Below are 24,128 nucleotides of genomic sequence, written 5' to 3'. Positions count from 1 at the left end.
AAAGAGAAACATGCTTTGATCTGCTTTCGATAGATAGATACTTTATTCATCTCCAAAATAAATTCACATCCCCAGCAGCTTTGCAAACATGTCATAATGAATATAATTACCTAATCGCTAAAAAAAAAACAACCAAGAAAAATAAGAAAATAGAATAAGAATACATAAATAAAGACATATGGAACAGATCACGTCAAATCAGTCTTCTTTCTCTTTCGGCTTTTCCCTTCAGGGGTCGCCACAGCAAATTAACCCCCTCCTTCACTACATCCGTAGACCTCATCTTTGGTCTTCCTCTACGCCTCTTACCAACAGCTCGAAATGCAGCATCCTTCTACCAATATATTCACTATCTCTCTATCTCTCTTCTCCTCGGGTCCCAAGTCCCCTCAGTCATCAGTTAACATGTAATGTCCCTCTGATGGACTCGTTCCTGATCCTATCTATCCCGGTCACTCCCAGTGAGAACCTCAGCATCCTCATCTCTGCTACCTCCAGTTCTGCTTTCTGTATTTTCCTCAGTGGCACTGTCTCTAGACCAAACATGGGTGGTCTCACCACAGTTTTGCATCACGTCAAATGTAGATCATGTCAAGTGTAGTGTACTAAAATATAATAAGGTAATAAGTTGAGTCCTGTGTGTTTATATGTGTTTCACCAGTAAATAGCTGATTCTTGTTTAATAGGCAAGTTGACCTTTCATTCATTCATTCATTCATTTTCTATACCGCTTATCTCCACATGCTGGAACCTATTCCAGCTTTCTTCGGGCGAGAGGCGGGGTACACCGTGGACTGGTCGCCATTCAATCACAGGGCACATATAGACAAACAACCATTCACACCACACTCACATTATATTATTTTCATTTCACGCTTTTGACTTCTACTATGGTGTATTGTTGTACACGTTATAGACCCCCACGCTGCCCCCTGTCGTCTGGGAAAATATGAGAAGGGAGATGATGCACTGACTCTAAATGCTGTCATTTCCACACGGCACGCACATGCATTGAGTCTCAATGCATCAACCCAAGCTTGAGTCTCATCCAGAGTTTGATGAGTATTTGACTTGTCTTTATTTTAACCAAAGCTTTGCATTGTGTTTAAAAATGATCACTTTGGCTACTCACTAATATGATTGTCAATTGGATCTGCGTAGGCAGAGCCTATGAGACTAATTAGATTAAATATAGTGTAATTTCTTACAATAAGACACAGCACAAAAATACCAGGGGGGTAATAATTCAATCTTGAAACTGGTACATTAAATGTATTGTCCCAAAGGCGCCCTTTTGGAACTTTACTGCAGAAACATTTTCACAGCTCAATGAGCTTGTGGGAGAAGTTTAGTTTGTATTGCAAACTTACACAAGCAGCAAATGTCAACTTTAAAGGCCTGTTTGAACATGAATAATTCAATTTGTTATGTCTCTTGGTGTATATGTTTTTGTTTTTTCAAACCTGTTTGGCTAATTTCATTTTTCTCCTTCTTCTCTCTTGTCCCCACTCTCAATCCTCATATTCAATTCCCTCCTTTGCTACTATCACTCTTCCTGTTACCTGTGTCTTTGTCTTTCTCTTTCACCATCCTTTCCTAAAACAGGTTCCCCATCAGATGGGTGCATTGACCTTCTACCGATACGAGCAGCCAATCGTAGACTACTGCCAAGCCCATCAACCCTTGCGGTTAAACATGGGCTACGAAGGACCCCCTCAGGGCCTTGAAGGCCTGGAGGACCTAGGGCCATGTGAGAGGGGTACTATACAGACAGTGGCACTACCAGCTGTGCCCACCGCTACCACCATAGGACCCTCTGTGCCAGGGCCTCGCTCTCCCCCAGCCCTCAGACCACCCACTGAGGCTCCCAGTGGAAGTCTTCCCACTGAGCGCACTGGCACACTTAAATTTGGACGCTAGCAAGCTGGATATGGGCCACCGATAAATCATGACTTGAAAATGATGGGGCAGCTGAGCTGGTTATTCAGTTGGGCCTTCTGTTCGTAACATGAGAGCATGAACAAGAGATCAAAATTTAGAAATTACTGTCAGGATTTTGCAGATTTTGCTGTCTAATCTCAATGCATCATCACTGATCATTTGATGGATTCTTTTCCAGAGGACCTAATAGATCAATAGATAGCCTTGAATAGATTAAAGAGAAGCTTGTTTTTGAATTTGGTCTTGTCGTAACATTATGAATGTGCGCTTGCTCTGCCTCGGCGATGAGAGAAAAGAGCTAGACTCCATGTGAAGGGTGGCGTGTCTGTAACTGTGATTACTATCGTAATTTATGTTCATCAGTTTTTCTCAGATGCAAATTTTTATCATTATTTCATAAAGATGAGTCGCCACTCTCAAAATGTTTAATTACACTCAGTTTGTCTTTGTTTCCCGTTTGACTTTTTTAATGTGAGTTACAGTCATTAATTACTTTAATGTACATATCAAGCCAAAGAGGTTTTTTTTTTCTTTTTGATGCAAATGCACATAAGCCGAGGGAATTCTTTAAAGTCAAATAACATTTTTAATTCTCAAACCAAATGAGTTTTTGAACAGATTGGCAAAGTAATCCGACAGTTATGAATTGGCATTCGTCACATTGTTATTGTATACATGCTTGTTGAAGAGGAACAACTACAGACGTAGGCATTCTCTGTATTTAAACATTCAAGGGCAGGGATTTGAGAAAGGTACGAGCTAACATGATTGCCACGTATTGTACATATTCTTCAAAAAGGTCCGCTTTTACCAACCACTCACTGCCCCATTTGGAATCTTATTTAACTTACACCACAAGCAAAACAATTAGGATGGAACTATCGCTGGCCATGTTGAAGCATCGCGTTGACACTGGATGGACCTGCGGATTAACCCATGGGACTGTACTGGGAAATGCCGCCTATCTTCCAGCGTGGGACTTAATTGTTCTGTGTAAACTTTTGTGAAACATGCCAGGCATTGCTGTTCACTGACTTACAGAGCAGGAAAGACTCAAAGCAAGCATGTTTTGGTTTGTTTTTCTACATGCAAGCGATGATACAAGCTGGAATTATTGGAACTCTTCCTGGTTCAGCTGAAGGAACTGTGACAGGCCAGTATTTTCCCACATGAACAGGTTGTATCATCAAGACAAAAGGGGAAGTATTTACCTTTTGTTTTCTGTTTTTGTCAAGAAACAAAAGATCAATTTTTTCGAGGTGTGCAAAGATGATGTCAAGACTATAGACGTATCAAAAGTCAGAATCAAATAGAACTTATTTATCGTGTAAATAGAAAATCTTTAAAGATGGGGCGGGGGGATATGACTTTCTGCTAATCCATCTTGTGAACAGAAGAGGAGCCTTATTCATTTTCCAGCTGGGGGGGGGTCTACGCATTATAAAGTAAAGGTTCATACTGTACTGCTCCTGTTTCAATGATAAATATTTTTCTATTTGCTACCATAACTATTATGTCATCCACACTTTTAACACCACGCCATGTCTTCAATCCAACCATCAACAAAACGACATTGTGGAAGGACGTTTGAAAGCTATTTTTGTGACGTGTGCATAATTTGGCTTCACAGCTTTCAACAGCTGTGTGAAAGGTTATGTCATCCCAATGCATACCTCTTGTTGGAATTTATACCAATATTTATTTCATGTGCCATTATACTGCATCACAGTTAAATGTTTGCACAAACAGCAAATCTTTACGAGGTCTTCACAATTACATGAAAAAAGAAGGGTTCAGCCCCCCACCCCCCTTGGTGTACAGTACATTGCGTAAAAAAAACCAAAAAAACAGTTGGTCAGCTTAGTACGGTTGCTTCATAGTGCTGGTCGAGTTTCCTTTTGTAAAAGCAGCTGTACCAATATCTTTATAATAGGAGGTCTCTCAATTACTGTCTGCCTTGCTATATAGCACTCCTGCTAACTCTTTGGCCCCAATTTATGTCTGCCTCTTGTTGACCTGGGTGTACCTGTTTAATGATTTCTCCCTGCATGCTTGGGGCTCTATATCTTGTTAGGGAAAAATCTAACAACTACAGGAGATACTTCCTGTTGGAGAACTAGAGGAAAGTGTCAGCGACTTTAGGGGGACCCGTTTCTGCTGCCGCAACGCCTTTAGTAGAAGTCGCTTGCTTGTCCTTGAGAGTTTTGTTGGGTCATGGTAAAATGCACATCATTATTTCACCGTCAAACTACAGCTGCAACATTTGTCTTTGTTTTGAGCAAAAGGCTGCATTGACAAGACGAAAAGATATTTGTAAAAACTGATTTTTCAGTGCATTTTGACCTTTTGTCCACACACAGTGTTTTATGTTCTTTAAAAATGAAGCTTTTAGAAACACTCGGGTCAGTTCGACACATTCACATGTAGATGGAATAACATTTCAACCTTCTCATTTTGTGCCATAAAAGATGTGCATGCAACTTTAAAGGTCCACTATTATGCAAAACTGACTTTTAATGACGTTATAACAATGTTTCCCTCCAGCCTGTTTAAGACCACCAAACATGAGAAAAATCTAAATATCTCCCTCACTTGTTTAGTTATTAGCCGTGTAGCTCACATACCTCTGCTAAATCTGCAAAGGCAGCCACAAGGCGATGGCCCCAGAGCCTCATTTGCCGACCCGTAGTTTAATGTCTTCTCCCATTCTTGAATGTTACATTAAATCTGATATATGGCATGTATTCCATTGGACAACCAGAGAGTTATAGTGTATATGTAAAAAGTGTGAAAGTGTGCAATAATACCTCTTGGAGTCACACACTGTTGGAGACAGGTTTGGTCAAAAACAGCTAATTAGCATTAAAGCTTCAAACATGCAAAACAGTGAGTCCCAGTAGGGCTTAGTAAAACTGCTTTTCTAAATTCCAGCATCAAGGCTCGATTCTGGGCAACACTTTTAATACACTATTGTGGGACCTCAGAGAGTTATTTAAAATGGCCGAAAAATAATATGGGACCTTTAAAGTGCACGGGCCCTGAAAAATACCCATCCATGTTTTCTCTCGGGCTCAATTTCAGGTGCTATTTTTTTTTTATTATCTGTTATGTTGTGTGTGGACATTGTGTTTAATTTTAATGTTTATCTGAGAATTCCAAGATACAAAATGCCTGAGTTGGTATCATGAAGAATTGGCTGATAAGCCAAGGGAAAAGCTTGTGTTGTGTGGGAGGGTACTCACTCATGGAAATATCTCCTGCTAAATCCCAACAGACTTTTCCAACACCAAAATAACAAAAGGGTCAAGAAAATTCACAGACTGGTGTATGCGTGTAGGTTTTTGGTGCACGGATGATGGTTTGTGATTTTATGGATGGAAGCATAGTGCTATTTTGATGCTAAAGGTAGTAATCGCAATAAATCACAGGTTCAAAATCAGTATATCCAGTTAACAATTGTCTCGCTTCAATATCAGATTGCGCCTGGCAGAAATAAAAACGACAGAGTTTAAATAGTCCAAACCCACCAAGTATTGATAAATTCAGATTTCGCCATGACTGAGAGCAACGGTGATGAGCAAACAAGTGCTGCTTGCTATTATTTTGCTATGTAGTCCAGTCTCCATTAGGGAGTTGAGTACAAACCGCACACTTAATGATGCATGTTTGAGCTGAAGTTCACGACTCCTCCACCGTGCCAACAGGTTTTATTTTTTGTCTCTTTAGCCTTTTGTTTGTTTAGGATTTTATACACAGCCAGCACCACCGCATCTCTTTAACTATTCACATTTAGGTTCATGTTACAACTGGGAGAACTGTTTTCTGATGTTCCTGTTCTTTTTTTTGCTTCTGGTTGGCTGATGAAAGGGTCCGGAGGATTGCAGTGAAAACGCTCGTATTACCGTTCTTTACGCTCCGAGGAAGAGCTAAAGGAAAATCTCAAAGGAGGGAAAGGGAAAGCAGCACAGATGAGCAGGGGAACCAGGGATACAGTATTATACAGTTGGGAGCACACATAGGGTGAGTGCAAGTGCAATTATTCTGTCACAATGAAAGCTTTGTTATGTTCCTGAACATCTCAGGAAGTCTTATCTCAAATGTACAGAAAATGATTAACTAAGAAAAAACCCTCAGATGCATTCAAGAATTCTGTGCCAGTGTACAAAAACACATGAGAAGCTAGAAGCATTCTTAAATTGTCTAAACGAGGGGTGTCCAAAGTGGAATATTGAAAAAAAATAGCCAAAACTGTACATGTAATGATAAATTCCCCAATTTCAAAACCAAAAGAAAAACAGAAGCGGTTTGTGAATGCCAGTAATCCATTCCAATCACCCAGAAAGCACTCAGTACATTCGGAAGTACCCAGTACGCTTGAACACCTCATCAGCACAGGACACATGGTGCTTATTTTATTAAATTAAAGCATTCCTCTGTCGATATGACCAAACTGGAGAGGAACCACTGTCCATTCTTCACAATGAGTGAAAAATGAGTCACCTACAAGAACTTTGTTTGGTCACTATTTGGACATACGATAGCCAAGACCTGAGACACTACTGTCTGATACTGATAATAATATGCTTATTATCGCTTTGACATTTGCAAATATTTTTTTTTCTTCAATTATATAATGACTTAGTCCGGACACCTCTGGTCTAAACTGTTCGTTACATGCACACTCACATGCATAGTAATGCATAAACCCCCCCTACCTGATTAAATGCATCGGAATTTGTCAGCCTCTAACAACAGGAACCATAAAACACAAATGCTATAAATTAGATGCTACCATCCATTTAAATTTGCCTTAAGCAATTTGTGATGGTTCAGTAATTTTTAATCCATTACCTAATTTGAGATTTGAGAAATTCATTACAAACCAAAAGCAGATTTGCAGTGTTTCTAACCCATATACTCATATAGTTCACTGGAGCATTTCTCATAAGAATTAAGTAGGATTCTGTACAAAAAAAACCTCTAATTATATAGATAACCTTAGTTTCCCTGAATAATAAATCATTTGCAGCTCACCACAGTCAGCATGCTTCTTTCAAGACGTAACAAGCAATCAGCACACAGTCAAACTAAGGTCAACAATAAGACAGCAGATAAATCAGGAATAATTAAATATCATAAAAAATGGTCGCTGCCTGGGTTTAAAAGCCCCGCAACTGTAACCACTCAGAGTGCATTCATTATTTTAGTCAGTTTGGTCATTATCAAGGCTTGTCAGTGCTGGAGTTGTAATTTGTTTAAAAAAATATATATATGCAAAGACAACCACTTTATTTTATGCTTACCAGCTGCTGTGTGTCACCAGCAACACAACAGGCTAGCATATGTTACCAACAGTGGTTTCAATGAAGAAACTGGGCCAAAAAATATAGATTTTTTCACAATTTTAAATAAAAATGCATAAATTTTAGTTGCAAATTTTAATTTGGCCGAAAATCCTAAAGAAGCGATGAACAATTTTCAGTCATTCTGTTGTTACGATGCATTCAATGATACAGTAGTTGGCGATACTAGCTAAAATTTGTCAAATCACTATGATTAGCTGAGGATAAACGGAGAGGATAAAATGTTTGCAGCGACGTACAGCAGCTTTTACTTTGTGTTTTTTTTCCACTAAATTCTTGAGGGAAAAGTCATCTTACACTAAAGACGGGGGGGAAAAAACCTTAACAAAAAGAAAAGCAAAATCCCATCTCATTTGCTTGGTTTCACAATGCTCCTGTCTCTCTGTGCAGACCATGAATGTGGAAAAGGGTTATGATTGAATAATTGTCATGTCAAAGGCCTAAAAGAGAGTGCAGGGCTGTGTTAATAATGACATAGCGATCTGTGTGTGTGTATATGTGTGTGTGTGAGTGTGTGTGTGCGCCCGTCCACAACCTCACCTCCTCCTCCACCTCCCTTTCGCCAACATCACTATTACTGATGTTCACGCCGCTTGGTCCTCATTGATTGTTATTGTCCACTGCTGTTTCACGTTAACAGACGCTTTTTAACCTGTGACCTGTATTGTCCCCACTCTGTTTTTCTGCCATTGTTCATGTCAGAGAGCATATAGGATAGCAAGGCGCAATCATTAACCTCTGTCAGGGAAACACACTTTTTCATTTGCCTGACAAAGCCCGTTTACGTCCCTAATTGTACTTAATAAGTGGATGGAAGAAGGGGAGGTTTGGAATTCAATAAGCAACATTTTATCCCTGCAGTTCATATGCTGTGGCAGCAAGAAAGGAAACAGAGGGGGAGCTGACAGAAAGCAATATCAGAATAAATCTTTGTTTCCATGCAGGCCCAAAGCACTATCCCTTTATTTCCCAGCCCCTGACTGTAAATGTGTTGCAAAAACAACTGGATCCCCGCTGTCTCCTCCCCATTCATTTTCTGCAGAGAGCATTGATTTCTGTAGGGTGTAAATATGTGCTGCATTGTTTTCTTTGGTAGTTGGTTTGTTGTAGTTTTTTTTTTTTTCTCTCTCTCATTCTTTTAATTGACCTAAAGCATTTTTGTGGAGACCTGGTCCAAGCGCAAACATACGGCTCTTCTTTGAGTAAATTATTGTCAGAAAATGTTTTGTAAAGATTTTGATGATGATTAAAAAAAAATAAACATCTAAAGATGGGAGCTTTGGTGTCTCATTTAAGTCAATATTGTAGTCAATTTGTTCCACGCTCAAACCAATTCCATTTGATATATGCAAAGCGTTTTAGAGCCTTAAGTAACTTCGAACACGCTATATACTCTGAGATGGAGCAAGGGTTTTATGGGTTGATACAGGAGTAGTCAACATAGGAACATACAGTGGAACCTCAGTTACCATTTACCTTGGTTAACGGACAAAATTTACACTGCAATTTTCCTTCAGTGTGCGTGCATTCGCCGGATAGCATATAATATGGCTTCTTGTTGTGTAATTAATACACTGCTTGAGTCCAACTGTATTCTTAATCTATACAGAAAATGTCCTTCCTGGTTAGCAATTTATGAGATAGCAAACAAAGTTATTCTAAATGTGTATAAACTACAAATGAATATTCAAGGATATTTAAGTAGTATTGCTCCCAAAGACAAAATCCAGCAGTTAGACACAACACGGACGCATCTTATTTCGGTAATTATTAGAATTAATAGTGTTTGTCATCGTCTTTATCAAAAATGGTGGCACCTACAAGTTTCTTTGGTTTCGTTGTGGGTTACGGTATTAAGGTGTGAAACATTAATGAACTCAAGAAACAACTTATGGCAAAACAGGAAGGTGGTGGTGGTTGATCTTGTTGCCACATCGTCGTCGTCAATAAAGTACCATTACATGTTTGTATTTCCCCATTTCAGTCAACATTTACATTTAATTATGTGCATTTGGAATTGTTTTCTGCATGTTAAGCTATAATTGTAAAACAATAAAATTGTGTTTTGATATTTGGCCTTCTGAAATAAATTCATTAGATTTACATGATTTCTTATGGGGAAAAATGTATTTGGTTAGCGTCTGTTTCGGTTAGAGTCAGACTTTATGGAATCAATTGACACTAACCAAGGTTCTACTGTGTTTTTATCACAAAACGTTGTTTTTAGCTTGCCACTACTAAGTCAATTATCACCCATCTATGATGTCATTAAATTAAAAACCTTAAATGTTCATTTCACCCTTTAATTCTTTATTTAGATGTATTTATATGCATTTACAATTGTTTTCTGCAGGTAAACTATAATTTTGTAATACTTTTTTTGTGTTGTGTCCAAATTGATTACTTTTACATTATCTATTGTGAAAAAATTGATGTTTGGGTTCGTGTTGGACATTCTAGAATGGATTAAGTCAATATTCTACTGTATCTGTTATTTTTGAATCCCAAATTGTAATTCCCCAGCACGAAGAAGAGTCACTGTATGTTCCAGGGGGCAGTCTATGACGAATCATATTGATTCTTCTGTTTTTTTTACAAGCAGACAGCAGTTTGTTTTTCCGTTTTTGGGGGGAAATCTTACTCTTTGTCAGTGTCTGCTGCATTTCATGCTTTAATTTTACTTATCTCCATGACAAATTGTGCCACGGTAGTGTTTTGCTACATGCTGAGAAATTGCTCCGGGCTCATCAACACTGTCCATGAAAACACCATCAGAGCTATAGGTGTATGTGCTGCTTAGGAAGGACAAAAAAGCTGCTTGTCTGCAGTGATGATGTACACACACTCATGCATCCACTTATCTTCCTATTGAGAAAAAGCCTCAAAATGCATTCGTTCAGTTTCTACCACTTATCCTTTTCAGGGTCATGAATGAGCTGGAAACTATCCCATCTGACTTTCTGCAGGACAAGGCATCTATGCAAGAAACAAAATGCCACCAACAGTGTCATGCAGGCATGAACTAAAATGTTACGGTTTCGGATTAAGCCTGTTGATGTTAAGCTTACAGTATCCATGGACGGTAATGCTCGGCATGTTGTTTTACATGAAAATAACATTTTTAAAAATAAATATAACACCATGAAATACAGTTTTCACATTTGCAACTGAACTGTGTGTGTGCACGCATTTGCGCACATGTGCATGCCTTAAAATTTCCTTTCAATCCTTCATGCAACATGACTAAATGTCTTTTCACTTCCTGGTTGCTGCGTGCATGTATTTCAATGGGAAAGATGCACGCAGAGCTCTTATAAAATACACTTCTGCCAGCTTGGGGCCATTTTTTCGGCTTTAAACTACTTCAAACATGATCTATTCTATTGTGGGGTTGCATCATCACCTCTTTGTGCCTCTCGCACAAAAAGCATAAAAAATATAAATATGTCTTTGTGAGGGAATGAGTTAATCAACAATACCTTTAAGGGATCATCAAAAACAGTGTTTTGAAAAGAGTGTTGTGTTTTGGTTTTTTTTTTGTAGTTTCACAAATATCTTTGCTGCTAACGTTTAGCCTTGGCAGCACTCATGATTTTGCATTGATGTGGTAAGCTAAACTTGATGGAATATCACTCCTTTCTCAATGGTGCCATAGTGGTGTTTATAAAATGTGCATTTTCCATTCATTGTACAACTCCTCACCCTGTACAATAATAAGTACTGACAATCAATTTCCATCTCAGGGTATGACTATTTACCACTCCTAATAACTCCAACCTTGTTCCTGATGTTTATTCCACAATGGTGACACGCTGCTTTCTTTTTATCCACTTGTCATTTTATCCAAGAAAGCGACTCTGGCTTCCGCTTGACATTATGGCTAGCTATAACTCCTACTAGCAAAAGGCCGGTCTACACTTTATTTGTTTAGGGACCAAAACTGTACCGTAACACCACTTAACCACTAAACACCGTTTAGTATTGGCGGTGTAGTCAGAATTGAATAATTGCACTTCTAATATTTTTTATGTGAGAAACTAACTGTGATACAAATGGAACAGTGACAGAGAGGAAAAAACTTTCAGGATGCAACCGGATACACCACATTTTAGGAATACTGTGAGATGTATCTGTCATCCCATGTGTAAATATACCTTAATAGAAGCCGCTGACTCCCTGTGAGGGAGCCCTCAGCGAAGAAATACGGTGTCACTGTCAGACGAAGGAGATGTGGGTGCTACAGCCTGCTGTCACTTCATGTGCACACATCATGCCATCACTGCCTCGGAGGAACATGACAGTCCAGCTCACAGTGGTTTTCAGGACATGAAGTCTAGCTGTCCTTTCATTTTCTTCTCCAATAATCAAACTCCTCCTGTAGCAATATGTACCAGAACCATGATGACCTCTGACCCACGTGCCTGAATAATTAAAGACTAATTTGACATCTTAAACATGCTCTGACTAGCGGTGCTTTTCTCTATCTCCTCCAATTCATTCAATTGACAATGACCTGAAAATCACAAACACGCTGCATGATGCATGGATCCGTGTGGGATCTGGTACTACCTCAGCCCCAAAACATGAAACTCTAAATTGTTTGTCTACGTTTCCACTCATTTTGCTGTTTTTTTGGGCAACTTCTGGGCAGAAAGGTATCTTGTCCTACACATGAGAGCTGTGACAGGGAGAGCTGGATGGAAAACAGTGACATCCAGAGCACAATCAAGATGAGACAAGATTCTACACATTAATTAAAGGGTCAACAGTTTATTTCCTGTGTATACCTTAATACTCTAAGAGTCAGACCATGCACAGGTTAAAATAAGACTACTGTTGAACTCTGCTTCGCCACAAGGTCTATATTGATACTAGTTTCCTACCAATTCATTCAGTCAGACCCACTGCGTTTCTGAAAGCTGGGCGGAGTCACAAGACACACCTATAGCCACTTTCCGATTCCACGCCATCGTATTTACAAAGGCTGCCCTTTTTTTGTTGTTGCTTGTTCTTAGCCTTGTTAAATTTGGTTAACTTGCTAGTTTCATTGTGATGTTTTTTTTCTGTTTTCACAGCATTGTAGATTTAGTTCCTATTAGGGATGAGCCGGATACTCATTATAAACGAGTATGCTTTACGGATTATGCATTTTTGCCGGATACGAGTATGAAACAAGTACATTTCATTTCATTATCTGTATTCATGTCTAAAGAAAATGTTCATTATGTATTCACTCTTCACGCTCTGTGATTGGCCAATCACACACAGCTACCACCTCCGCTTCAACTTTCTTTGCTCGCATATTTCGTGACTAACTTGTTCTGCTTGGCTTTCTCCAGCAGCTCCCTTTACAATAATTACGGGCGACTGATGCGGTTGTAATCCATGCCAAACCAAAATGTATGTCTTAAATGTCTTAATTTGTCTTTTATTCTTTTTTGCCATATGTCTACTATCATGGTATGATGTGTATTAGATTATTAGATGTCAAAATGTCCTTTTGTGGGTGCAACTGCAAGTCAAATGCCTTCAAGATATTTTATTAAACACACACATACTTTCCAACTTTTTATACTTTGAAACCTCTAAAAGTAGAATATCTGACTTTGACTTAAGAAGTTACACTTCATGAAATTATGAGGTCAAACTGTGTACTGAATTCATGAAGAAGAGAAGTTCAAACTGTGGACAGGCGATGAGCCATGGCTCCATGCAAATGTGCTGAAATCTTTGCAGCGTAAAGGAAAGTCAAAAGGTAAAGTCAGTTTAAAAAAAAAAAACTGGGTAACTTCTCCAACAGGGTTAATGATACAGAACATAAGTTTTATCGGAGGTAAACTGTAGTAAGTATATTGAAAAAAAGTAGCAATGCAGAGCATCATTTTTGTAAGAGCTCCATTTTTGTATTGGATCTTATTCGTGTGTGGGCTCAACCTTAGTACTTAAACTGTATGCTGAAACAGGAAAATGCACATGAAGAACACTGAAAAGAAGCCGGCATAAAAGCTTCATACACAAAGGCTAGTATATAGAGCAAATGCAAACTATTTTTAAATGTTGACTGCTCATTTCAGGTCAAAGTGGAGGCATGGTGCAGCATGTAAAAGGAAAGTGCCGTAGGAAAAGGCTCTATTTGTACTTCCATTCAGAGCAACAAATGGAGGAAATGTTCTTTTTATGCTGTATCCTTTCTGCAAAAGTATGCAGTTCAAAAGGCAGCACAAGTTCTCTCAGGACAAGACATTTTACATCCCAGAGGAGCTCTTTTACCTCCAGTAGGCATAGGGTTGACATCATTGAAATGTGTATTCTTTTCAAAACACACAGAAGAAGTGAGAGAAGGAGAACACCATTTGGGCATCTCAAGCCATGCATTTTCCTGCCAACTTCCTGGAGACATTTCAGGCCAACATCACCATCACATTGCTGTAAAGGTCACTGGGATTCAGACACTGCATACTTACTAAGTCACCTGACTCAGCCAATCAACCACCAGCTGGGGGCTTTTTTCCATCTCCCAGGCTGAGATGAGGAGGCTTGTGTGCAGAGAGGTGAAATAGACTGACCCTTCAGCCATGTCAGATGTTTTGTAACCTTTCAGATAACGTATGCCTTTGCTGAGAGAACACAGATAGCTTTCCTGAGCCAAGCAATTTGCTGCACTTTTATATGATGACACTCACACTTAATGTTGCTGAGAAAAAAACGGCAACTGAACTGAGGAAACCTCTTAATACAAGCCACTGATGATTTTGTACAGCAGATAGTTGAGCGCTGTTGCGGAGGAAAAGGTGTTTATCGTGGAGGGCAGGTTCCCAAAATATCCTCAAAGTAGCCAACTTTATTTATTTACAGTTATTATATATCATTTAAACCGACACAATAAATGATTAAGTGAGTCACGGGAAGTCAGTTCCCATGCTTCGTCAACCAAATTAACAACTAATGTTATATTACGTTATTGTAATAATGACATAAATTGTGTATGGAATATGTCAGATTAATGCTATATTTCCTTTAATGTAATCGTTCTGTTGTACATTTGTGGGATTGCCATTCGTGACAAGCAATCCTTACTGTCTGTCAAACATATGCAGCATTTCTTAAAATGCTACATTAAAGAGCAGCATTTTTTATGAAGTAGTAAAGTACACTTTCTGGGTTTCTGTTACAGGCCGAGCCTGGCCCTTTAAGAATAATTGCTTTGTGGGAAGTTGAATGTTGTAATTGTAGCGATGATGTCTCTGTTTTTCACTGCCCGTTGAGACCATTGCCAATCTCTTGAGCTGCTTGCTTACCGCCAATACTGTAAACAATACAAAAAACAGAAGAAGCTCACCATGTGAGGAAAACACTATGACAGACGCAATATGAGGGACAAAACTATATACTGTAGCTTTGCTATAACTGTACAGTCTGACCTTGATTTTCAAGTAGGTTGCGCAGTGAGAAGTGAATATTTTAAAGCCACATGTCAGAGGTCCATTTCAGAATGAGAGTTGGTTCATTATTCACACAGTCCATATGTATAAGTTATTAATTTATATTCAAATGTTCAAACATGGACACAAACCCCTGGCACTAGAGCTGATTTGTACTTTATTTCACCATTTATTAAATTTGATAACTTTTTGTTTATATTTTTACATTTATTTATTTTATGCATCAGCTTTAGTATGTTGTTATATATAGGTCACACCTGGTTATAAGTCACATGACCAGCTAAACTATGAAAGGTGTGAGTTATACAGCAGAAAATATGGCACTGAAAGTACCTCCTTCCTCCCACAACCTCCCAACTACGCCTCACTGTTTGAGAAGCACTGCATTGGTACTTATCAAATTTCAGATCACATTTTATGATTTTAATCACAACAAGGTATTAAGTCTAGTCAATGTCTGCTTCCTACCACCATCTAAAGTATGTTGATGAGTAGAGATGGACCAAATGAGATATTTACTGAACCCTGACTCGTGAGCATTCATTTCTAACTCGTTCACTTACCCTTCTGCTGCCAGCTATTGACATGTTGAATGTGGCAAGAGAGAAATGGGAAGATGCCAAATTCATGTTCTCCATGGAATTGTGCCAACCCACTTAGAGTGCAAACAAGGATCACTTTACACAGGTAAGATTGAAAAAAAATATTCTGATTGTATTTGGTCATTTTACCAACATTTCCCAAACAGAATAAGTTGATTTTGTGGCATAATGGTGTGTATTCTCATGATTAAACCAGCCTCTGAAAACTTAGTAGAAGGGTGCTGCCACATCCAAATGTATTACTGCAACGGGCCAACAATGCCAATGAGGTGTTTGCTGCTGCTTCTTTCTCTTTCGGCTTTTCCCTTCAGGGGTCGCCACACCAAATCAATCTCTTCCATCCAACCCTGTTTTCTGCATCTGTCTGTCTCACACCAACTACTCTCATGTCCTCCTTCAGTACATCCAGAAACCTCCTCTTTGGTCTTCCTCTACGCCTCCTACCTGGCAGCTCTAAACGCAGCATCCTTCTACCAATATATTCACTATCTCTCCTCTGGACATGTCCCAACCATCTCAGTCTGGCCACTCTGACTTTATCTCCAAGGCCTCTAACATGTAATTTCCCTCTGATGTATTTGTTCCTGATCCTATCCATCCTGGTCACTCCCAATGTGAATCACAGCATCTTCATATCTGCTACCTCCAGTTCTGCTTCCTGTCTTTTCCTTGGTGGCACAGACTCTAGACCAAACAACATGGCTGGTCTCACCAATTTTGTACACCTTTCCTTCCATTTGTCCTTTTCCTGTCATTTTACCATTTCCATTCATTCATGTTTGCTTAGTGTGTATATATAAAGTATCTACGTGAGTCTGTGTGTGATATTTTTACGGTGATATCTGTCTCAAATGAGTACTTGATTCACTTTAGTGGGTGACTCATAAAAACGGGAGTCAGTAAAAGAATCACGTTTCCTATTAATATTGAGGAGCATGGAAGTTACAAAATAAAATCACAAGGAAGGAGAAAACTTGTTTTCATGATTATTTTCCAGAAACAAGACGATAGACACAATTTAAACATGACCGGACCTCCAAACATTACTAAGTGTAAGATGGCGAACCTTTATTTCCAACACCGTGGATGATTCTGATCAAGAAAACATGTACAAACTGGAATCATTTTCCTCTTCACTTGTCAAATGCAACAAATTTGTTGCCTGACATGTGATCCTCAGGGTCAATCTAATTTACGGAGTTTTTCATTTGTAATCCTACAACTTCCTTGTTTGTGTGTGTGTGTGTGTTCAGATAAGACGCTTATAAAGTTGCATTTATGAACAGTAATACACTGACATATTGCTCTCAGCCAGCAGCCAAATAGCGCAATGCAGTAACAGGCAATAATTTATCTGTTTAATAAGCAAAATGCAGCATGGCGCACTGGGCTCTGCAGGGCAACAGTCGTTTCGGCAGGGGTCTAATGGGATGATGGGAGGAAGACCATGACCTGCTGATCCTACCGAAGCGCAGAAAAAACTATTTTATCTCTCACTTTTTTTTTATTTTATTTTTTATTTTTTAGTTTCCATTATGGAGGCTCACTTCTGTTTTGTGGAAGCTCACTTCTGTTTAAGGACACTTTAGTAAAGCACTCTAGAGAGGTGGGAATTGCTGCATGCACACATAATGTCATTAATAGTTGAAATATTTCTCTTTGACCAACAATTAAAAGTGTGTCACTAGACCTTTTTTTGAAGTTGTTCAGTTCTACTTTACTCCCCTCATGTGTTTTTAGGCCTATACTGCAAGAGAACTAGATCATGATTCATGATTTCATCGATGTGGAATTTTAACATACTCCTTGTGGAGTATCATCACCGTCATCTACATGCTGATAAAAGTTTAATGATATACAGTCCATGTTGAAATGAATGACAACATAATGGAGTGCATGCACTCTCCAACCCATTTGTCGTCAAAACAAAAGTGTCATCAGTGCTCAGCAAGTCATTCTATTCTCATCTTACCAAAACACCCCCAAAAAAGGTTTTCTACAAAAGCATGAGCTCAATGCAAGAAATAGATATTAACATCCATTGAAAAAGTAAGTCTTTGAAAGTTTGCTGAATGTTATTTTTGGTAAAGTTCTTGTTTGCATCAAGGCTGCTAACTTCCAAAGAACTGAGTCATGCCTCTGGAGACTAACAAGAGTGAGATCCAGCTTTCATCACTTCATCATTTAAAAAGCTACAGACCCCAAACTGAACACCATTAACAAATGAGCGAAGTTTTTTGTTGAGCTGTGAAGGTGTGAGGTATAATGATCTGTATGGAAGATGAGAATGCATGCATGTCAATGACAATGTATTGATAACTGTAAATATTATACAGCTTTCATTCTCTCAAGATGTGGCCAGTATTTATTTTTTTACTACATTTTACTGAGGAACTATGGTCTCTTGATGAGTAACGCCTGAATGAGCTCGCACAAAATAGCCAGATTTGTAGTGCTCTGTCCTCAATGCCCCATAAAAGATTTCTGCAATAAATCTTTGACTTTATTTCCATCTGTCTAATACACTCTTTTTGTATCTCGTAAAGATCTAGAAAATGTATTGCTCTGTGATGAAAATCCTATAAAGTATATCCACCAGAACACGTTCAATGAATACGTTAATTTTCCAGCGTATTTGCAAATAAAGAAGTTGAATGTGAACTGGTTCAGATGTGAGACTCAGCGCCCTGTTTAAGTCCAGTTATTACCTGACCAGAGATTTTTGCATGTTATTGTCACTGCCCACATTTGTCGCGGGCGGTGCGACACATACAGTTCTCGACTTGTTTCACACTGCATTATAACCCCAAATATTCCACTGTAGAGTTTATTTTCTAATACACAATACACAAAATTTACTTTATATCAAGTAACAAGTGTATGTGAGTACAGTTAAAGCATATTTCATTTTTTTTAATAGAATTTTTAAATTCACTATTGGTATGGACATCGACATGGACCCCCAGAAAAATCCACCTCAGTCGGGCCCCAGTTTATACCTAAATGTTGTAGCAAATGTGTTGTGACACGACAGACCAAAGGGTATAACTAGGTAGCAGGTAATCAGTGGTGATGATGAACACCTGTGCAGACACGGCGGCGTGGAGGAAGTCCCCTGATGGATGTGTGACAGATGGCAGGCATAAAATAAACGAGTGTATCTCACCTTTCACCTTGATAAGCAAATCCACAACTTTCCGAGACTCCAAATCTACTGGAACAAGTAGACTCAACTCTCCATATAACCCCCAGACAGACGTGCTGGGAGTGACATTTTCATCACATTTTATGCTCCAGCTAAAGTGAAACATGAAGCATTAAGTTGTGGCCCTGCGGTAATCGCACAGGAAATTATTTAAAATAAAAATCAGCTCTGCACTTGGAGAGATGCTTCTGAAAAGTAAAAAGTGCAGCCCGCAAAAGCACAAGCTTGTTCTGGACACTGCATGGAAGACGGAAGAGAAGATAATACAGAAGGAGAACGAAGAGGATTAGTGAGTCTGACAAGACGGCGACAGACAAGCAGCTGAACAGATTGATCAGGGATGGTGGGCCGCCTAAAAGCTTTTAACTACCAGAGTAACTCAACCAAAATACATAATCCTTCCTTGACGCGGAGGAGGAAGATTTGTTTTGAAGGTTGATAACCTGTGCAAGGAGTCTTATTCCAGCATTATCAACTGAAGTACACCGAAAGGACATGTGAGGCGGGGAAATGAGGAGTGGGGCGGTGGTGGGATTGACGGGTGGGAAGGAAATTAAGCATTCAAAGCACAAGATACCTGCCGCTGCTTAATTACAGGATCAGTGTCTTAATTACTGCCTGTCATCAGCCAAGAGAATGACTGTCCTTTCACTCATTACCTGAAACATTACTGATAACAACAGACTTTAAACAGAATATTTCTTTGGAGACACACAGTACAAACACTAAGTCAGATTTCATTAGTTGGGTGAATATCAGCTCACGCTTTAAATTACACACGGTTATTTTTAGTTGATAAAATATATGGGCGATGTACAGTGGAAACTTAAAAGTTATACTTTCAAAAAAGAAATGTCACATCCTCTACCGCCCAATTCATTTTCCCAAAGACACATTCACGAAACAAGTTTTAATTATTTCTTAAATGGCTAATTTAATGTTTACAATATTGGGTTACACAAGTGTAAAGGTGACTATAGGGGTGTTATTTCATGTCTAGAGGGCTCTAATGTTAAAAACTGGATTTAGATGGTCGCAAACAGTTTTTTTATGCTCTAACTGTGAAAGTATTTCATTTAAAAATAAGATATCCTACTTTGCGGAAATTCATTATTATTATCACGGTTAGGTCTGGAACCAATTAACCGTGGTAAATGAGGGATTACTGTATCATAATTTTAGGGCCGTCAAAAATAATGTTTTAATAATGTGCTAACTAGTGTTTTTAATTATGTTCAACATTTTTACTGCAATTAAAAGGATGTACATCATGGCAAGAACACTCGTCTCTGATATGATGGTAGATGGATGGAAGACAGAGGCACAGTGTAGAATCACCGCAGTATACCTTTTATTCTGACCTGCACATATCAACAGTACTGCCATTCCAACACTGTATATGTAGCTCCAAATCACAAACGTAGTTTTCAGGAGTTCAAATGAAGAGCACCTCCATAAATGCCTCCTGGCAAAAGAAATATCTTGCTTGGCAAAAGATATAGATATTATAAGAAATTAAGATATAATTAAAAATAATGATACAATTTACTATAAACGTGAATTTTGCTTATAATATTATGGTGTCTGAATTTAATTTTCAGTTCATTGGGAGCTTGGGTGAGGGCAGAGAGCTTATCTTACAGCAATGAGAGCTTACAGCAATGCCCATATAAGGAAGTGAACTCCTTTGTGACATCACAAAGGGACAGTTTTACCACGCCTTTTGAAACAGAGCATTTTTCAACCATCCCAGACTTCTTTCAGGGCTCACTTCCAAATGTGCAAACCTCATTATCTCAAACTGTGGCATAATTTAACTCGAAAATACAACATTCTAACTCCATGTATAGTTCAGAAAAATGGAAAAAGCTTTTGGCGGTTTAGTTGACCTTAGCCTCCTTTGTTTTTGAAATGAAGAGACCCCCTCTTTACAATGTCCAGATATACTACTACATTCAAATATGATTTTTATCTTGAATGGTGGTCAATTATCCCAGTGCATTTGGAACTGCAAAATGACGTACGTGGAATGCCACACACCGAACACTACCTGTACCCAAAACATAAACTTAAAGCAGTACCGCAAAGCAGTGAATATCCCCCCCAACAAACTTGAGTGTTCACATGCTGTTCTCTGAGCGTAGAACATCTGTTCATCTATTTACTCAGACAAACAGATGAGGCTCGTGGGACATCACTGAGGTCCAACATCATGTCGTAAATTGTATGCAGTGTTTTTTACACAGTTTCTGAAATGTCAATGGATTTAACTAATTAGCACAAAACAGGTGTTAATTAGTTGAGGTGAGAGGGTATCGGTTTGTTTCCGATTCATACGAAGTCGTCACATGGAGCTACAACTCTTTGATCTCCCCTGCAGGCCTGAACGCGCCACTAGGCTTGTCATTTCCAATCAGGATGTTAAACAGATTTTGCAAAGGTGTCCCTCTTGTTAAGCCTCCCTATCCTCAATGCACGTGGATGAATGGAACAAGAGAGAGGACAAATCGGTGGTGTGTTTCTTTTCTCTCTTTCTGTCAAAGTGCCTTCTTTTCAGCTGCCTGGTAGGAAGTTTTGTAGCTGTGAACGTGAAGCAACACCTGCTGAGTAGGACATGAGGGGAATATAAACAAAGCACCATTGTTTTCTGTCAGCTTGCAATCATTTCCTCTTGTTGCAGTTATCATTTGGGTGATAAAAGAGGCTGAGTAGTGGGAATGATTTCGCTCAACCTGAACGTTTTTTCACAAATGCATTAGTGCTTGAGGGCCACTAAGTACATTATCAAATCCAAACTGTGACCCCAAGAAGACTCCACAGTTAAATAAGCCTGTCAGTCATTATATCGGGTGTATTAGGAGACTATTTATCAGTGCAATACCTTCCATTTGCCTTCATGTGTGCCTAAATTGAATTTGGCCAAGGCTGTCATCAAGAACCAACTGGTTATGGGATTTGAGATTCAGCTACCATCATATCCTTGCAATTAAGAATAATAATAGAATAATAAAGAATGTACCTGACCACAATACATGAATTCTATCTATCTAAATATGATTTTGTTATCATTATTATAGCACTACAGCCATAAAATAACATCCATATAATCACCTTTAAACCTTTAAATTATCCTTTATTTAAAATGCATTCCTCAACTAAATGCGCAGTGTATGGGATGGCAGCCGCTTTCAGCTGAGATGACTAATTTGTTTATTTTAAGCAAAAGAAACGGTGTCAAACGGAGTCTGAATGAAAGAAAACATGTGTATTGAATTGTCCATAGGTAAGAATGTGAGTGTGAATGGTTGTTTGTCTATATGTGCCCTGTGATTGGTTGCCGACCAGTCCAGGGTGTACCCCGCCTCTCGCCCGGGGACAGCTGGGATAAGCTCCAGCACCCCCTACGACGCTCATGAGGATGAGCTTAACAGAAAATGGATGGATGGATAAATAAAAAATACAATGTATATTTATATATTGTGGAAAAGTTTAAAGAGACCTATCATGCTTTTTCCACTCTTCTGACCGATAAATGTATTTAGAATGTTGTATTCTTGTGTTGAACAATGCCAAAGTTTCAGAAAATGATGTTTGAGCATTTGGAAGTGAGCATTGGAAGAACTTAGAGATGGCTCAAAACACTCGGTTTCAAAAAGCGTGGTAAAACTGACTCTTTGTGATGTCACAGAGGGGCAGAATTTCTTTTATGGGTGTGGCTGTAAGCCAGATAAGCTCTCTGCTCTCCTCCAAGTTCAAAAATAAAAAAATAAAAAATCAATAGCATTGAAGGATTATTTGTATATGATTTGATTATTTGTATATCAGGTTCTAATAAAATAAATATATGAAAAAATATCAACAGTAATTTAAAATAAATCAGGAGTTTGTTTGTATCCATAATATGGTATAATCTAGGTGGATTTATCATGCAAATGTGAGCTCGGATTTGTCAGTTCCAATTACCAATATCATAATCGCTAACTTAACAGTAAAAAAGTAGCCAAGTTTTTTTGTTTATTTTCATGGGCTTTTTTTGCACTGAGGCAATCACATGAGCTTGCCAAGGCCTTATCATGTCTTGACATTTTATTCTGATTCATTAAAGGGATGGCACAGTGTGAATATGCATGGGAAATGGATTATTAGTGACACAATTTTCCTGGCATCTAATTTGCTTCCCTGCAGTGCTTAGAATATTTTGCAGCAGTTGCTGTACAGAATCATGTAAACACCTTTGTTTTGTGTGATGAAAGACGAGTGAGTGGGGTGTTAGGTGGTGGTGGCAAAGGGGTTTGAGGCATTTTCAGAACAGCATGCAAATACAGAAGAATAGAGGATTAGAATAAGCACATTTGCATTTGAAAAAGCTGTTCACTTATGGGGAATGCTTGATGCTTACATTCTACGGAGGCACCCACAAGATGAGTAATGTGTGTTGGGATTGGAGAACGCACAGAAAAAAAGCTCAAAGGTTTTCACAGCTGATGGGCTTACATAGAATTAGCCTGGCTTGGAATCTATAGAATCTGGCAATGCAGACACAAATCTCAGGTCATTTAACATGCTGTTGAAGTGTTTTGGCATACACTGGTGATTATTTCCGTGTGAGAATGAGTCAGAGCATTTGTGATTTTAACTGTGAAGCCAGGTGAACAGACCACCAAACCGGAATTGATGTTTCATTCAATAAAAGAGGCAACACTTTTTGTTGCTTGTGGGCATAACCTTCTGGGACTACACAAAGTCTGTCAGAAAAACTCCAGGAGTGCTGATATTGATCGCATTCTTCTTGCCAGATGATCAACCAGTGCTAGACAAAGAAGTTTTGTGACTTCATTGTGGCTTCATTCAGTGCGCAAGAACAAGTTTTGGCAGGACAACGTATGGTTCTTTCACCGTGACATCCTGTCTGTTCACAATGCCCTGAGCATTTGACAGTACCATGACCGAATGACATCAAGATAGTCATGACAACAGAACTGCAAAGGATCCCGGAAGACCCTTTCCAGGAGTGCATGAAGGCATGACAGAGAATACTGGGAAAGGATGTTAGACTTTAAGGAGATTACTTTGAGGGGAAAACTTGTATTTGATTTACTTGTCCTTCGAACATCATGCCCTTACATCAAGTTATTTATTAATTATCATGGTTGAATATTGTCTATTTTTAGTTCTAAAAAAATGCATAAAAATGGCTAAATTAACAAAAATATTTTCCTTCAAATCAGTCATCAGTGTTATGATCAATGCAAAGGACATAACTCGAGGCAGGCGTCTATCTGTTTCCCGTTCTCTGCACTTGCTTTGTCCACGGCAGTCGTAACTCAGTTACTGTGAACATCCAGCAGCAGCACAACATTTTGGCATGATTACTCTTTTGATGAAAAATATATTGAACCAAATCGACGACCTACCTCGAGAAGTGTATGTATTATATTTTTCAGACAACAGCCTATAAAAAGGTACACATAAAGCCAGCAAATAATGTAAGATGTTGCAGAAAAGATTGTACTTTTTCTTGTGTTGATTCTGTCTGATATTCAACCTGGTCTGAAAACCTTGGAGCCTCTTATCG

General features: G+C 38.8%; 1 protein-coding gene across 2 annotated transcripts in view; it reads left to right on the top strand.

Moving 5' to 3' along the window:
- The window catches only part of LOC131104411 (leucine-rich repeat transmembrane neuronal protein 4), an 89,439-nt gene extending 80,861 nt beyond the window's left edge, over positions 1-8,578 (top strand). Inside the window, exon 3 of one of the 2 annotated variants that reach the window (XR_009119778.2) lies at positions 1,606-1,742. Coding sequence is in view for 1 of the 2 variants with exons in the window: in XM_058051557.2 (XP_057907540.1) it covers positions 1,606-1,920 (315 nt within the window). In the remaining variant the exon portion in view is untranslated. Of the gene's footprint in view, positions 1-1,605 lie in introns of both variants that reach the window. The other variant, XM_058051557.2, reaches the window with a different exon arrangement.
- Positions 8,579-24,128: the final 15,550 nt, after the last annotated feature.

Source organism: Doryrhamphus excisus, linkage group LG10 (assembly GCF_037039965.1).
Source record: "Doryrhamphus excisus strain RoL-2023G ecotype Guam linkage group LG10, RoL_Dexc_Guam_v1.1, whole genome shotgun sequence".
Taxonomy (NCBI): Eukaryota; Metazoa; Chordata; class Actinopteri; order Syngnathiformes; family Syngnathidae; genus Doryrhamphus; species Doryrhamphus excisus.
This window is presented reverse-complemented; position numbering and strand designations above follow the sequence as displayed.